Here is a 16,985-nt window from a genome sequence, read left to right as displayed (position 1 = left end):
AATATGTTTTTTTGGTCCAATTCGTTAAAGTTTGCCAGACTTAGTGACCTAGAAACCTTAAAACAGACTCCCTAATCTCATCAAGAGCGCTAGTTGCAATAACGCTCCGTGAAAGTCTTCTGGAATAAAAACTTTGCTATTTTTTGCAGATTTGTCTCGATGCAAAATGCATCGTTCTTTTTATTAATATTTGAAGAATTCCACGCAAAAATTGGTCTCATTCGCAAACAGTTGGAACACTTGGTCGGTTTGCTGGGCGAGCGGCAGAATCAGGGAGAGGTTCGACAATATCATGGATTCTTAGAATCAGAGACTTTTTGGTTTTTATTTTGATGCTGCCTTTTTTCAAAATATTTTGCTTTTGTTTTTAATGTTAATTACCGACAATATTTTTCATATTGACGGCGCCGTTAATGATCGCTCTAATTTAATTCAATTTGATGCCGATTGTAGTTATAGTTTGTTTTTAGAGAATCAAAGGGATTTTATGGCTTTGAGGAAGAGTTTTAGTAAATTTTAACTGAATTCTTGTCTTTTGCCTTCAATTGCTATTCTTTCGGCAGTCTGATTTTTAAGTTTAACCCCTCAAAGTCCTAAGATTCCTCCTCAAGAGGTGCACGTGAACCTTTTCTATTCATTCGGTTGTTACCTAATGTTTCTTATGTTATTGAATGTATTTTCTGGAGGAAATTTCTGTGATTTTTTGAACTTGTCAATTTTTTATATTATTTTAGTCAACATTTTGCTTATCTTAGTAAGTGAAAGTCAACTTTTCCTCCTTATAGAATACAATCCAAGGCCGATTGTTTTAACAGAAGGTTTTCTTGCTTTTGGTAATACGAGTTTTCATACAAAGTTTTCTGATTTTTGTGAATAATTGCCATTTCTGCTGTTGTTCTTGTTTCTTTTGTAAACAGTCACATTATTCAACAATCTAACTGAAAAAACCTTTAAAACATTTAAAAATGAACATATTTTTTGTTTTTCTAACATATGGTTTGCGTGCGACACCGTTCTCTTCAAGAAATTGTTAGTGTTATTTTTTTTGCCCTTTATTTGTTGTTAATTTCTGTTGTCATATGCCAAATATTGTGTAATTAAAAGTCTCAGTGGCCAACTATAGATAAAGAAAGGAACTTAATATTTGATATGGGTAAATAGCTAATGGTTGTTTTGACTTTCGAATTAAAAAAAGAGTAATAGTATTCTTCAACTTTTTGTTGTGGTTTTTTTTTCGTATCTTACGATGTTGTATCATTTTCGTAAATTTTCCTCATCAATTTTTTATAATATTTTAGTCAAAATTTTTGTTAATTCTCAATAAGTACAAGTCGAGTTCGCCTCCGTATAGAAGACAAACTAAATTTGTGGCCGATTGTTTTAACAGTAGGTTTTCTTGCTTTTGGTACTACGGGTTTCCATACAAAATTTTCTGATAATTTATAACTTCCCATTTTTGCGGTTGTTTTTGTTTCTTTTGTAAATTGTAATATTATTTAAAAATCTAACTGAAACAAACTTTACAATATTTGAAACTGAACTTCTTCTTGTTTTCATAACATATGGTTTGAAGGGCTGCGACACCGTTCTCTTGCAGAAATTGGTAGAGTTTTCTACTTTTGCCCTTTATTTGTTGTTAATTTTTGTTGTCATATGCCAAATTTTGTTTAAATAAAAGTCTCAGTGGCTAACTATAGATAGACAAATGAACCTCGTAACCAATACCAGTACATAGCTAATGGTTGATTTGACTTTCGAAATAAATTTCCAAAAAAAAGAGTAATAGTATTCTTCAACTTATCCCTTTTTGTTCTGGTTTGCGTTTTTTCGTATTATACAATGTTGCATCATTTTCGTAAATTAGCCTCACCATTTTAAGTTCTTTTTAATGTTTTATTGAATCAAAAAATAAAATTTCTGTTGTTTAAACGTTTTAAATGATGTCTTCAGGCTTAGACAATTTGTTTCAGAAGAATTTTGTGAAGTTTAGATTTTTTTCAGTTTTAATGGTTCTTTTTGTTGTCATTTTGTGACAGTGGTTTTACAGAAAAGCGTTATAGATGTCAAAGAAGACACAAATGAGAATGTTATATTCTCGCGGTTAATATCTTAAAATTTAATGGCTTCAAAACTGTGGTTTCGTAAAGTTGTTTGTGAAAATTATTGGTTCAGCTTGTATTGAATGTTATTTCATAGTCTTATGATTTAGTCTCATTAATAACAGTCGCAAATAATTTTCTGAGTAGTTGCAAGACAAACTGTCTACTCTTTTAGTCGAAAGCTTTTGTTGGCGATGAATTTCGAAATTTTTGTTTCAAATAAAAAAAAGAGATAGATTTTTGAGATCAGCCAATATTGTTTCTGTTAAATTGTAGCTAAGCATCTCAATATACAATTCACATCATTTATCAATTGAAATACCATTTGCTCTTCATAACGGTTTTATTTTCCTCAAATGGTCTTTCTTCTTGGAACAACAAGTTTTCATAAAACCATTTTTTGTGATTTTTGCACATTTGCCCCTTTTTGTAGGTTTTTGTTCTCTTCTCACAGTATCACAAAAATGGGCGTCATTTGATTGACAATATTTTTTGCTTTTAAAAAAGGCAAACGGAGTTTCTTGTTTTTAGTTATCAGCTTAATATTTAATTGATTGGGGGGACATCGTTTTCGTGCATAGTTTTTCGTGCAAAATTTTAGTTCTTGCCTGTACTTGTCGTTTTTTTGTAGTCGTTTGACATATACTGGATAATGAAAGGCCTCAGTCGCTCTCTATTGAGGTACTACTCAGTTCGAATTTAATTCTTTTTTTTAAAAAAAGCAATGTTTATATAAACTTTGCCCCTTTTGCTTATTTTTAGTTGACTGGTTGCCAAGTCGCATTGAGGAAAAGTCCCATATTTTGTTCCAAAAAAGTGCCGGTTAATCTTCCGAGTATAAATTTTATCTGATGCAATTTTGGTTTGGTTATTAGTGGTTTTCAAAAAATGGACAAGGAAATTTTGTCGTAATTAATATTTGTATCCGTTTTATTTTTTTGCCGTCTTTTCTGTTAGTCATTTTATGGTAGCTACATGTCTCATAAACCCTCTAGAGTAGATTGTTTTATTCTTTTAGTAGTTTGTTGAACATTATGTTGATATGTTAATTTTTTTTATCTCTTCCTCATTTGGTAGACAATTAAGTGAAAAATGTAGATGAGCGGGGTCGGAACTTAATGCGCGAACGCACATTACCGAGCATCCTTGTTTTTATCTTAGGTTGATATATTTGTCATGTAAATTTCAAACTAACAGACCGCTTTTAATAACTTTGATTCTCGCGAAAAATTTTTCAAATTTCAAACGCTTATGAAACATTTTTCCAGAGTTTTAAGATTACAGTCCAACCGTAGAAATGTACTGCAAACAATCTGTAATTGCATTGTGTATCAAGCTAGGAAAAATGTACAAACCAGCATTGGATGCAAATACTCTGCTGCTACAAATATGCTAATTTTTTATCGATAACGGTTTGCAATTTTTGCACAGATTGTTCTGATTGTTAGTTGCCCCATAGAGCAATTGATGATATAGACTGTTTGTCGGTTTCTTTTGCGCGTGTTTTGCTTCCAAAATCTAAGGAGAAGATCCATTTTCTGTTTCTCAAAATCTTATAGTGAATACAGAAAAAAAAGAAATGAAATAAGAACAATGAAAAAACGTTTTCAGAACTGAGGCAGACATGATTTAGAGCATAAAATGTTGCCACGGAGAGTAAAATACCCGGGCCCAAAATATGTTCCAATTTAGTTACTTCTAGTCATCTTGCATCAAGAGAACCTAATATTGACTTTATTTCCACTAAAATTCTTATATTCTCTGCTGCATGCCTTTTATTTCTTAAAACAATATTCGCACGATTTTTAAAAATTTCGTTATAGTTTATGGACTGTTTTAAAAGTCTGATCATCTTAATTCAGGCGTTAAAATTTTGTGAAAGTGATTCAATAGGCAGGTCTTTCCCATTATAGCCCCCTCCCCAGCTTAGTGGTCAGACAACCTATAGCCCCCCAATCATGGTAAATATACAATAATGGGGGGCTATAGTTACATAGGGGAGGTGAAGTTAACGGTACAGAAAACTGTTTTGATTAAAATACATTTTTCATGATAGCTACGTATTGTCAATGGAATGGCTTCCTGCTCTATAGAAACCAAAAATTTGAAGGTAGTTTTTTGTAATTTATTTGAAAGTGATAGACGAATTCCAATTCAAACAAGCGGATTAATTATAATCGAGCTCATGGTACAATTGATCTGTATTATATGAAAACTAATAATTCATCTCATTTTTGATTTCTAATCATATAATTAACAAACTAACAGAGTGTTCATTTTTGACTTCTGAAGCTTAGTTTGTGTCATATAAAGGTAAATCTAATATCGGTCAATTCATAAACGATGGCTACTCAACAAAATTTAAACTCATTTGGAACCCCATTTTCAACAATTTAGTAATGTGCGCTGTAGCAAAAAAATAAAAGCAGCCTCAGAACAAAATCGGAGGTAAATATCAACACTCGAGGTCAATTGATAACAGGTATATTGGTGGATATCTAGTTATAATAATAATAGTAAATTTGTTTTCAGTACCAAATATTCAAGCTTCGAATAATTAAACAAATTAGGGTCGAAAATTTCGTACTGAACGAATGCTAGGAGGCAATTTGCCTGTTGCAGCACCGATTCAGAGCTATTCAAAAATAAACTATTTGTACGAAATTAATTTAGCTACTTATACCTTGACCATTCAAGAGGAATACAAAAAAAAAAGGCTTAATAAACCAATTTTACGCAACAACTATCTATTTTAACAAAAACTTCTTCGTTATCGAGCATACTACATATACAAGTTTCCAAAAAAATCGGAATCGATTACGTGATTGTCCAGGAACGAGTGCAGCAGTTTTTTCAAATTTATTTCTTTGCAGTTTCTCAACATTTTTAATATCAAAATCAAAAGTGGATAGGCTATTGCAGAGTATTCTCAATCGAACTGAGATTAGTTTTCGTTTCTTGCGTGTTATTTTTTCTAAGAGAGGTGACGTTTTGATAAAAGTTTCAGAGGTTCGTACACGTGTAGCTCAAATATTGATTGAATTTTGTTTTTTAATCTGCTAATACGAACTTCTGTATGTTTTGGGGACCCGAAAAAGAAATGATAAGGAAGTTTTGTTGATGTTGTAATCTTTCAAAAACACTTTTGTTTGCCATGCCATATATTAGAACTCCGTATTGATAATGTGGTCGAACCTGTTGTTTATAAAATTTCAGAAGTAATTCTTTTTGCAAATATTTCTCTGTTTGATGTAAAATTAAAATGCATTGGTTAACTTCATTTGAACATAGTCTATGTGCTCTTCAAATGTGGATTTGTTGTCAATTTTAACACCTAAATGTTTAACACATTTGCTCTCATCTACTTCTTCCCCTTTCCAAATACTTTACAGATAAATTAAAGGTCCAAGCATTAGTTGTTCTTTTTATATTGGCTGTCAGTTTGTTACTCACTGGCCAGCTGGAAATCAATTTCAGATCATTTATATGTTCAGTTTGCTCATATTTGCCGAATATGTTTGTCAAATATCTTTATTAGAAACAGAAATGCTCCTAATGATGATCAATTGGTATGTTTGGGCTCATTTGGATCTCCATGTTTGAAAATTGGCACATTTTTTAAACTTTGAAGTTTTTGGGATAAAGTGATTCATCTATTATTTTGCTGAAAATATCTGAGATATCCACTAATGACTGGAACAATTGTTTTTAGAAGATGATTTGTTAAACCCATATAATCGGAACTTTTTCCCAACAAGTAGAGTTAATTCAAACGTCACTTCGTCGTTTTGGACCGACTTTAAAACAATAGAGTCGACAGCTCGATTAATCGTATTCCCATCATATAGTTTCTCAATTTTCTTAGCAATTGAGAAGCCAATATTTACAAAGAAATTATTGAGTGTTCCCGAGTCAATTGTGTTTGTGATTTTTGATTTTTTTTGTACTCGGATGGCAAATTTGAGTCAGATGTCTATGAAAACTTTTGCCTTTGGAATCATTTTTATTATCGAAAACGTTTTCATAGTATTTTTTTGCGATTCTTCCTAGTGTTTTTGTTTTGTTATTTTGTAAGATGTATCGTTTTTTACTTCTTGTGAATTGTACTGCATAAAATTATTTCAAAGACGTTGTTTTTGGAAGAGGCATTTTTGAATTCGTTGGTAACCCGGTTTTTTAATTTTTTTTTCGGAGTTATAAGATCCAGGGTTCTAGGTATAAAATTCTCGAGATTGCCAATTCCTTCATCCGCTGCTCATAATCGAAAAAAAAAATCTTTTGACGGTGCAACATTTGACTCCAGAACGTTCGTAAGCTTGATGAGAGCATTCCAGTTTCTCTGTTTTGCTTGTTCATCTTCTCCTATGGCGTTTTTTGGATTATCGTTAAGGTCACTTAGTTTCAAAAAACTCCATAATGGTCTAACATTTTTGTTCTCAGAATGTCGGTTTCACATTCAAAATTTGAGAAAAGACATCTAGAGTTGAGCTCCTTCTGGTTGTTGTTTTTGTGAGCTTGTTTTTCTTTGATTTTAGGTAGAGGTTTAAGGAGTCGATTTCCCTCCAAAAATTTTTGGTTTTATTATCGTTTTATGGGAAATCTTTATTCCAGTCCCCGCATAACATGTGATTATTTTTGGTCCCATTACAAAGAAATGTTCGAAAAAAATTGGAATGCTAATACATCCGTTTTTGGAGCCTTGTACACAATCGTTACTATAAAACACAGATTTTTTGAACTGCAATTTGCCATTAAAATTTGTATATCATTTTTTCAGAGGTCTTTATTGTTGTTAATTGTTATTCTCTGCTCGCTAGCAGAAATACACTTCCGCTTTTTTTTAGGTTGGTTGCATGTAACAATATTTTGTAATTTTTCGTTGCAGAACAATTGGTTGATTGAGTAATCTTTCAACCAGGTCTGTGTTAGTGCGAACAAAGGTGGCATTATTTGTTTGGCATCGAAAGTTGCTATAAGCTCATCAAAGTTTGCACCCAGTGATCTTATGTTCTGCATGAACAGCAGCATCTGTAGTGCTCTGATGGCATGGTTTGTTTGTTTTTTTTGAGAAATTCTTCCTAAAAGATTTTATCATTGTTTTCTAATTACTTTTTTGGTACTAATGTTGGGCCTTCTTGGCGTACGAACGCAGATTGCCCACTAATTAACCTTTTTAAATTTGTTGTTGTTTATTCAGCGTACAGTCAGCGAACATGTGTAATTTAGTTATCTACAGTGCCTTATTGTTCTAGTTTTGCGCTTAACTAGTTTTGTGCTTTTTGGCTCCTCTGGGCCTGTCTTTTGCTAAGTAGGTTGTGCTTGTACAAACAGATTAACCAATCAGTACGTGAGCATCAAACTCAGGACATGATATCTTGTAATTCATTATTGTCAAGAACGGAAAGCATTTTAAGTGCTTGCGTTACAACCCGAGTCGGAAACAAAGTTAATCTTGCAAGATCTTGCAAGAGTTTCTGCAAGATTCTTGCAAGACGACATTATGTCTTGCAATATTCTAACTAGATCTTGCAAGATTAACTTTTCTGGAAGATCTTTCAAGATTATCTTTATTGGAAGAAAACAAAAATAGCTAAAAATCATAGGAAAAAGCGAAAAAGCGTTCAGTAAAAGCCGAAGGCCGCTGTCCTAGCTCCTATCTTATCCTAAGTCCTGTCGTACGAACAAAACATTTTGGAAGCGTCAAGAATTGAGTGTGAAAAAAAAATAAAAATGAGCATCACTAAAAGAAACAAAGCATCGTATTATCAATCTATCACATGAAAAAAAGTGATTCTTTACCCCGAGATTAACATTTTCATTAATGATACAAATATCGTGTATGGTTCCTTTCAGGCATACAAATCATTTGTTAGATATAATTATGCAATGTTTATTGTGCTTCATAAATAATCTTAGCATGACTACTAACATCTTATATGAATGGTAGTAATCATTCATTATGGTATCAAACAAACTTGTATGTCTGATATGAAACCATATACAATATTTGAATCAATAAACGAGAATGTTTACCTCGGGTAACTATGATTTACGTGACGCTACTTAATAACCATATTTGGTTACTACGAATTACATTTCCCTTATTTTCATTTCTTATTACTATGGAACCAAGTTAGCTGAATGAATTAAAAAAGGAATGCACGTTTTTTTTCAGGTATACGAGAACGCAAAGTACTACATGCACACATCGGGCAAGCCTGTGGGCTTTGGGGAACGTGTTGCCTTCTCGGCCCTCGGGGGTTTTCTAGGCGGGTGGTTGATCACACCAATTGACCTCGTTTGTGTCCGAATTCAAACGGATCTGAAATTTCCAGTAGAGCAGAGACGCAACTACAGGAATGTATTCGACGGTCTGTTCCAAGTTGTGAGAAAGGACGGATGGGTCGAGACTTTCCGAGGATCCACTTTGTGTATGGCAAAGGGTTCTCTTATGACGATAGGTCAGTTGGCAACTTATGACACAGTTAAGGAGAAAATTCTGAGAGAACAATGGCTCAAAGAGGGCCAATTCTGCTACATAATTTGCTCCATAGTGGCTGGTACCTGTGCCACATTCCTCAATATGCCAGTGGATGTGATCAAGTCTAGGGTAATGCATGCGAAGGCTGGAGAGTTTGCAGGTAATGTTAACATTCTAGAAAAAGTTTGGTTACCATAAATGAAAAAAAAACACCTCAATTTACCTGAATTGGTTTTTCAAATAGTTTAAAACAGAACTAGATGCAGCTGAAATTGTCTGAACTCAGTGTGAACTTTAACTCTAAAAGTTAGGGTTTTAGTGTTTAAACATTGACCGCTGATATAAAAAGTATCCAAAGCCCATACTTTTTGTTCCGACCCACTTTAGTGGGGGAGGAACTATATACTCAAATGGGTTTTTTTTTTGTTCAGACAATTTTGGCCGATCGATATAATCATTGTAGAGAGTTGCGAGTGGTGTCATTGAAAAGCCTGTCCAGCGTAAAATATGGAATTAAAGAAATTTTTACTTATTATAGGGAGTTATCGAGGTTTAAATTTTGTGAATATTAGACGTATTTTAGCCTTTTTAATTCACATTTTGTGTAATTTTGACCTAATTTTCGTCAATTTTGCTAAAATTTGATCAAATTGTTAACTGTAGTGCTATTAATTTTCTCTCTAAAGACAGAGGAGGGTTGCTGAATTGTTTGGTCCAAGTTTTTTGGCTACAATTTATGCTAAATGTTTCAGAATTCTAATTTTTTTGAGACCAAAATTGGGACCAAATTTGCTTTTTTCAGCCGACTTGCTTTAAATTCGATGGAAGTAAATACCTTAAAACCGCGGTCATATTCTGTTTGAGCTGAAAATTGAACTAATTGCACACCCACTGGCTTGGAGAGTCTTCTTGAGTTATAGTTTTGCCAGTTTTTTTGCAAATTGAAACTCATTGAATATACAAAATGCTTTTTTTCTGACAAACTGAAAGATTTTGTTAAAAATTGATCTATTTTGCAACCATTTTAACAAATGAGTTTTTTTGGACGGGCCTAAACATCTGATTTGATCTTGATCTCGCCATAGATCCTTACGATAAATTTGAATCGAGCGCGACTTTTTTTTTAAATATTTCCTCTATCTATATGATTGTTTTTACTTTTTTTACATACATGAATTTCATAACCGGGTTCAATTAATGAAAGATACTATTCAACAAAAAAATGAGGCTCCACGAGATTATATTATATTTTCACAGTTAAGAGCGTGGTCTCTATGGCTCTGACCAATTAGTTTCGTAAGAAAATTTTTATGTACTTCTTGAATTTTGCTCTCATTTGTTATCTTTTTGCACAATCTTTAAGCCAAATAACTTATTGTTCCCCGTCAAAGATCCAGTCATTTTTCCAGAAGGTATAAATGAACCTTGACACTTGTTTCAGTTGTTATCTAATGTCTGTTAATACTTTGAATATATTTCTTTTATGAAAACATAGTTTGATTTTGGAACTTTGCGACTATTTTACCTTGTTTCGCTCAACTTCGGGCGCAGTCTCGGTAAAAACAAGCAGAAACAGGTTTGTTATGGGTTATAAATTAATGTCCGCATCGATTTTATGTTCAACTAAAGGCCTCTTTGTTTTGATATTACGCCTTTTAAATTTTCTTGATTATAACTGCATATTTCATGAGATCAGTTTGTTTCCTTGTCGTATTATCGCATTATTGACTTGTGCAATTGAAGGAAAACATAGTAGAGAAAATGTACAGCAATGGAAAAACACGTATCTGAATATTTAATTGTTTTTATTATATAGTTTATATGCTTTTTGGGCTGAGACACTGTTATCTCGCTAAGTTTTAAGGTTTTTTGGCCCTATATTTGTCTTGCTTTTTGCCGCTATACGCTAAATACCTACTAACAATAGGTCTCAATTGCTTGCCTAGGACGTATAACTGAACCTAGATAAAGAATTCAGTTCACGGATGTTTGTTTTAAAGAATTTCAATTTGAAATAAAAAAGAAAGTTTTTTTTTTTCAACTGTATCGTTTTTGCTTTCATTTTCGTAACCATGTGAATCAATCTCACCAATTAGAAGTCTAAATTATTTTTGTCAATTCAAACGTTTTTTTGCGTTTCTGGTTTGTTTATACGTTAATACTGATTGCTGCGACCAATAATTTCATAAAAAAAAAAACATTCAAAAATGCTATAGTGTTCAATTCCTGGGTATCTTTGTTGTTATGTCTACTTAATCCTAATAGAAGGCAGACTCTTTGATGCAAAAATGAGAAGAAGGTGACGATATACAGTTCTCGCAGGTAACTTCTTATAATCATAGTGCCTTGAACAGTGTGATCTCGTAAAATTATTTGAATCTTTGGCTTCTTTTTATATCTGTTGTCATTTTTAGGGCTCGTGACTTAGTCTCATTGTTAAGAGGCCCAATTGGCTTCCTGAGGTATTGCAATTTAACCCGTTGCTGTTTTTTGAAGTCTTTTTGAAGTCTGTAGTGGGTTTTGAAAATGCTTGTTTTCATAAACATCGATGGGTTTTTGAGCTCCTTCATTTTTAACTAATTTTTTGGTCGATTTGTAGCTCAGTCTCTGTAAATACAGGTCACATCCCGTTTCCAGTGAACTATAATTTAATCTCGATAATGGTTTTAGCTTCCAGCGTTTGTTTCTTGGTTTTTAATGCTGTTACTACGAGATTTCATTAAAAATTTGAGATTTTTTTGTATTTGTACCTTTTATTGGATTTTTGTTTTCTTTTTATTTATAATAATCATATGTGCCTTTGGCTTTGAAAATTTGCGCCATTAAACATTGGATAATGACATGTCTCAATTGCTTCATTTGGAGATATAAAGGAACATTTTAGGGATTTCAGTGAAATTAATTCTCTTCAAAAATAGAACGGTTTTTTCGAACCCAGCACTTATTTGGGCTTTTTCGTCGACCTATTAACCAGTGACAATGAAGACGGGTTCCATATTTTTTCTAATGATGTATAGGTTAAATTGTTTTGTTTAGATTTTATCTGATGCGAGTTTGATTTTGTTATGATTATATTTATTATAGAAATCGAATTTGGTCGTAAATAATGTTTGTTGTTTGATATTTATTATTTTCCTCTCTAGTTTTCATATTATCAACCACGATCATCGGCCCTCTAGGGTGGCGTTATTGTATTCCATTGGCTGTTTATGGAACGATATGTATGTTTTTGAAAGTTTTCTATCTCTTCATCATTTGGTAGCCAATTAAGTCAAGAATGTGGATGAGCGGGGTCGGAACCTTATGTGCGTACGCACATTACCGAGCCTCCTTGTTTCATATTAAGTATCCAGTGAACCGTAAAGCTAAATTTGCAGGCTTAGGTCCTCGACCTAAGACGGCTCTGACCATTTCAGCGCCATTTTGTAGGAGTTACCATTTTCAGAGTGTGTGCTCCTTGATAGTAAAAAATTAAACCAAGTTGTTTGCTCTTGGGATAATCATTAAGACGGACTATTAGGTATATTGCAGAATGCTTTTCATAGCGTAGCCCCACTCTGGTTAATTTCTCTCAAACAAGCTCGGAGCAATTGTATTAGTCCTGCGGTCATTGTACAACTCTAAGAGGAATAATGGGTTTTCTAGAGGTTTTTTTAGAGGAAGCAAGTTTCTTCATGACCTGAATTTTTTAATGCTTTCTTTTCGAACATTGACTTCTGTTTTAGAATGTTGATTTCTGTTTCCGGACCTTAACAGTACTCTAGTTTCTACTTGATAGTTAATAAAAACTGCTCTACTCAACCTACCGCTCCCCTCCCAACACTATCATCAACACCCGACTAATAAATCGTGTCTCCGTCTTTTGAACGCTTTCATTTAGTTTTACAAGGCAATTAATTCAGTTTTTTGTTTTTTTGTTATTTGCTCTTTGCAAAGTTGTGATTTAAGCAAAATTATTTTACGTTCGCATTGCAAAACTCATTTCCGGTACTCTACTGGCTATGTTTATGAGCTTTTACCAGACCGATTGTTTGTCTTACACTTTTAGATTTCCTTCCTTATAAACGGGATAAACAGAGGGCACTAATTGGCGGAATACCTCTCCTAGAGCACTACGAATTACTAGTTTTTTGATGTGAAGAGCGGTTTTCATTCCCCTCCCCCTGCTTTTATGCTAGCATCCCTAAGCTGCCGCTGGCTAGCGAAGCCAACCACTCGCCGGTCATTTGAGAACATTTCGCCTGACTTGAATTGGTTATGTTTGTGCTTCTTTTGAATTTCCCACAAACGTTAAAGCAACGTTCAAATTCGCCTTTGTCCAGACCATCGTACATCCATCCTTATTTCTCAACCGTGTAATTTTGAATGCACGACGCCTTCTGGTGCATTCGATTTCCGGTCTGGAGACCACAGTGCGGGTATGTTTTATTGGCTGTCATTAAGAGCGTTTTCGGTTTCAATTGATAACAATGATAATAAACAGGTCGGAGTATATGATAGTTGTTAAAATCTACTGTTTTTCCGTATACCTTCGTCTATTGTAATAGCTTTCAGAAGAAATTTAGCCCTCCGGTCCGTATTCTTGGTTAGCCATAATGAAGAAATGATTTGGTAACATTTAAGGTATTCGAGAGTGCATTGTGCATACATTCAATGAAGGTGGCATTAGAGCCTTCTTCAAGGGGTTTTACCCCTCATTCGTCAGAATAGCCCCAGCCACCATCCTCACATTCGCTATCTTAGAGCCACTCAAGAAGTTCTTCACTCCTCAACCAACTATTTACGGTACGAAGCCCCCCGGAGGACGAGGAATACCCCGCAGCAACACCGTGTACATACAAGAGGGACTCAAACTTCCCAACCCGGCTGGGAAAGTTGTGATTAAGAAAGATTTGTAGCTCAAGTATTCCTTTTGAAATTAGGAGTTTCGAGTAGACGAATCAAAATTCGGTTAAAACAGCAAATGCGCTCACCAGGGTCGAGGTTCTTACAGAAAAATATGGAAGCAGAGATGCGTTGACAGTGGTTGAAATTGTTTTTTTTTTCAGAGGAGGATTCTTGCGTAATTATCCGCTTAGGGTGCGGTATTTGCAAAAAAATTTTCTCTTTCTAGTCCAATTAAAAAATTACGGGTATTAACACCTATTTTGCAGTGAGAAATGATCTTCCAAAAGTTTAAATACACTATGGTACCAAACAGCTACGCTACGTACACCTAGCAAATTTTTAAAAAAGTGCAACAGACTTCAAAAAATACAATCTGAATTTAAATCAGTTCTCTAGTAACGAGACAGTACGTTTTCGGCTTCTAAAACATCATCTAGACGGTTTGTTTTTTAACGACATCTCAGTCAACTTCTTGACACTTTTCTTAGAAATTAGGCAAAAAACTGTCCATTTTGTAATCGTTGCTTCGAAATCGCCCGTAACTTTTAAATTGGATTCAGATCGGGACTATTTTCTGGCCGTTCTGGTACCTCCCGCTATTTTTCGTTGAAACAAGTGCTGACAATCTTTGATTTATTTAACACAGGAATATCACCCTGTTGAAAAATACAGGTCCTGAAAATGCATTGCTCCATAGTCATTTTAAAAAATTCTCAAGTAAACTAAAACCACAGCTGGTTTGTACATATGATAAATACATTCCACCTATGTGATTGCATTTTACCCCAATATATAAGTGATCGCTTCTCCGAGCTTTTTTGTGTTTTTGTTTAGAAGCCTTGTTCCATTTCTTCAAAAAACTCGCACAATTCCTTTGCTGGTGACGCCTTGACCCTGTTACGTTTTTGATATCGTTTGTATGCAAGGTGTTTGCTAGATCATGATTTTAAGCTGAGTTGCTTTGGATTTTGTCCCTGAAAAGTGAACATTTCGAATGACAACAGCGTGACAAACGGCAATAGATTAAACCAGCTTTTTTTCTGTGTAAGCGGATAGAATTAGAATGAAATATCGTCTAAAACTTCAAGATTTCACGCATTTCTTCACGATTTAGCGCAAATTAGATGTTTTGAGCGAAATTAACGCTTAAAGAGCACAAATTGTGCTATACGTAGTTTTTTTGGTACCATAGTGTAAAAACGGTTTTATTCTACGTTTCCCACCATTTGTGTCAGTTCAAACACCTACTTGTACCAGAAGAAATGCTGTAAAGTTTGGGGCATTTCCCATTATAGTATTTTAAAGGTAATTGGAGGGCAAAACTATTCTATCCAAGAAGTCTATAGAATGGCAAAACACCAAAATTTGTACCCGAAAAATACACCCGAACCATAGTTTTATATCATTGCATGTCCAAGGGTATCTTTCCAATGCATGATGAGCCCGCCAAGTTGGAACTCCACTTTTGTATGCATTCCATTTACCTATATAAGAACATAAATTGGCTCACTTACGCTACAATTATCAGAAGGTCTGAAACTAAATAGCTTTGAAGTTGAAACTAAACTCATACAACGCGCGCATTAAAAATAATCTATCCGTACAATGTTAAATTTATGTGCCGAGCGCATTTGCTTTTCTCAGCCGTAATTAAATTCGCTATTCATAATTGACGCCATATAACTTTTGTCTAGATAATCATAGCTGTACAATGGTTTTTGATGTATCGATAATTTTCACGTATTACTTTGTATGTATTTCAGTTGCCTTATATTATTGCATTTCTACTGTACACTTTGTATATAAGGGAACCATGAATTTGTTAATTTGCCTAGTCTAGAAGTACTTATTTACGTTTTTGTTTTCCTTGTTCTAACCCTCCAATTTCCCGGAAGTTATTGTTCCAACCATCTAAACTTACGTGGAGGTTCTAACCTATTATAACTCCTATAGGAACATTATGAAGTCTAAGATATTTTTTGGTCCTAAAAGGACAAAGCATATTATTTGAAAGAATCATTTACCTTTAATTTTTAAAGAAAAATGCTGATACACTTCATCGGTGTAATTATCAATCAACTTCAGTTTGCTACTTTGTAAAAAATGGTTTTTATTTAATTTCAACCGGGAATGTTTTCCATTTGTGTCCCCTTCCAACCACCCCCCCCCCCCCGCCAGCTTAGTGGATGCATATTATTTCCTCTCCCTAGACATGATGCCATATTTTTACATAATGATTTACTATAATGTTTCACTCAACCTGGATGAGTCAATTTTGGCCAATCAATATATGTTGCAAATGCTGGTGTTATCAATTAACAAAACCTCAAAACTTCGGCGATGCTTCAAACAGGTTTTGAAATTCTTCACTTTTTAACTTTTGGGTCTTGAAAGGTTCACAATTTTCACGATTCTTATTTTTTCCATCTTCAAGTTTCGTGTACGTTTAATGTTGATGAAATAACCAGTGATCATTTTTAACGCTTTCAAAGGCTCCCTCTAGGCAATTCCCTTACTATATCGGGGATTGCCTTGAAAATACGAAATGGTTAACAAAAACTATGTTTGGGTGTCGTGGGGGTACTATGATAGAAGCTACGAAATACCTCAAAGCACCATTGGTTATTTTACATTTGCGTTTAGTTTTTTAAGCCCTATATTGAGCTCATAAAAAGTAGATAACTTGAATTTTAACTTAAAATATTGTCAATTTGAAACCAAAGGGATCTTTTTTGTAAACCCCGTCTGTTATCCCCCCGACCAATTAAAGAGAACGTGTCATTACATAGTAAATCATTATGTAAAAATGTAGCACCTGCTGTTGGTGTAAAATAATATGCACCCACTGAGCTGGGCTGAACAAAAGAAAAAAATCCCACAAATCTTTGCAAAGGTCTTTTCATCATTCAATTCGAAAAATTAGTTTGAGACACTATCTTTGCAGAAAGCGTTTTGAAATGATACCTTTTTATCACGCCATTTGTGTGGAAAAATTTGTTATATCAAACCAATCCTGAAATCTCCTCATAAAATTTAGATAAAGATTTCAAAATTTCGAAATAAAACACTTCGGCATTGATTTTGCTTAAAAGCACTTTCAGCACATCAGCAATGGAAGACTGATGGTGAAAGCAAAGTAAGCCGAAGTAAAAGTAAGCTGACATAAAAACAAGCCAAATGTTATGTAATAATTATGTAAACTATCAGAAATAAAATATTGTTAACCGTTACAATCAAAATTGCGCATATCATTATAGTGCATAGTGTATTCCAATGCACCAAAGAAAAAATTACGTCATTTTTTACATCTAAGGGTCACGCGCCTCGGCGGACCACTACCCATGGCCTTGCACCTCGGAAACAGCAATCCGGAAACAGCAGGCTGGTTATCGCGGCGAAAGCGCCCAGCCGCAGCTTTGAGGACAACTTACTAAACGGGTGTCCCAAAATTTTTCGGCTTACTTGACCTCATTTTAAAAATTCGGTTTGTTTGCCTTTCGGCTTATTTGACCAAATTT

General features: G+C 34.1%; 1 protein-coding gene across 1 annotated transcript in view; it reads left to right on the top strand.

The window, feature by feature from the left end:
* The window catches only part of LOC142339997 (mitochondrial dicarboxylate carrier-like), a 34,753-nt gene extending 21,117 nt beyond the window's left edge, over positions 1-13,636 (top strand). The window contains exons 3-4 of the mRNA XM_075390385.1: positions 8,275-8,740; positions 13,204-13,636. Coding sequence (XP_075246500.1) covers positions 8,275-8,740; positions 13,204-13,478 — 741 coding nt within the window. The 3' untranslated portion in view covers positions 13,479-13,636. The remainder of the gene's footprint in view (positions 1-8,274; positions 8,741-13,203) is intronic.
* The last annotated feature ends 3,349 nt before the right edge of the window (positions 13,637-16,985 follow it).

Source organism: Convolutriloba macropyga, chromosome 5, assembly GCF_964194025.1.
Source record: "Convolutriloba macropyga chromosome 5, txConMacr16.3, whole genome shotgun sequence".
Classification (NCBI taxonomy): domain Eukaryota; kingdom Metazoa; phylum Xenacoelomorpha; order Acoela; family Convolutidae; genus Convolutriloba; species Convolutriloba macropyga.
Note: the sequence above shows the minus strand (reverse complement) of the source record. Positions and strands in the feature narration are given on the sequence as shown.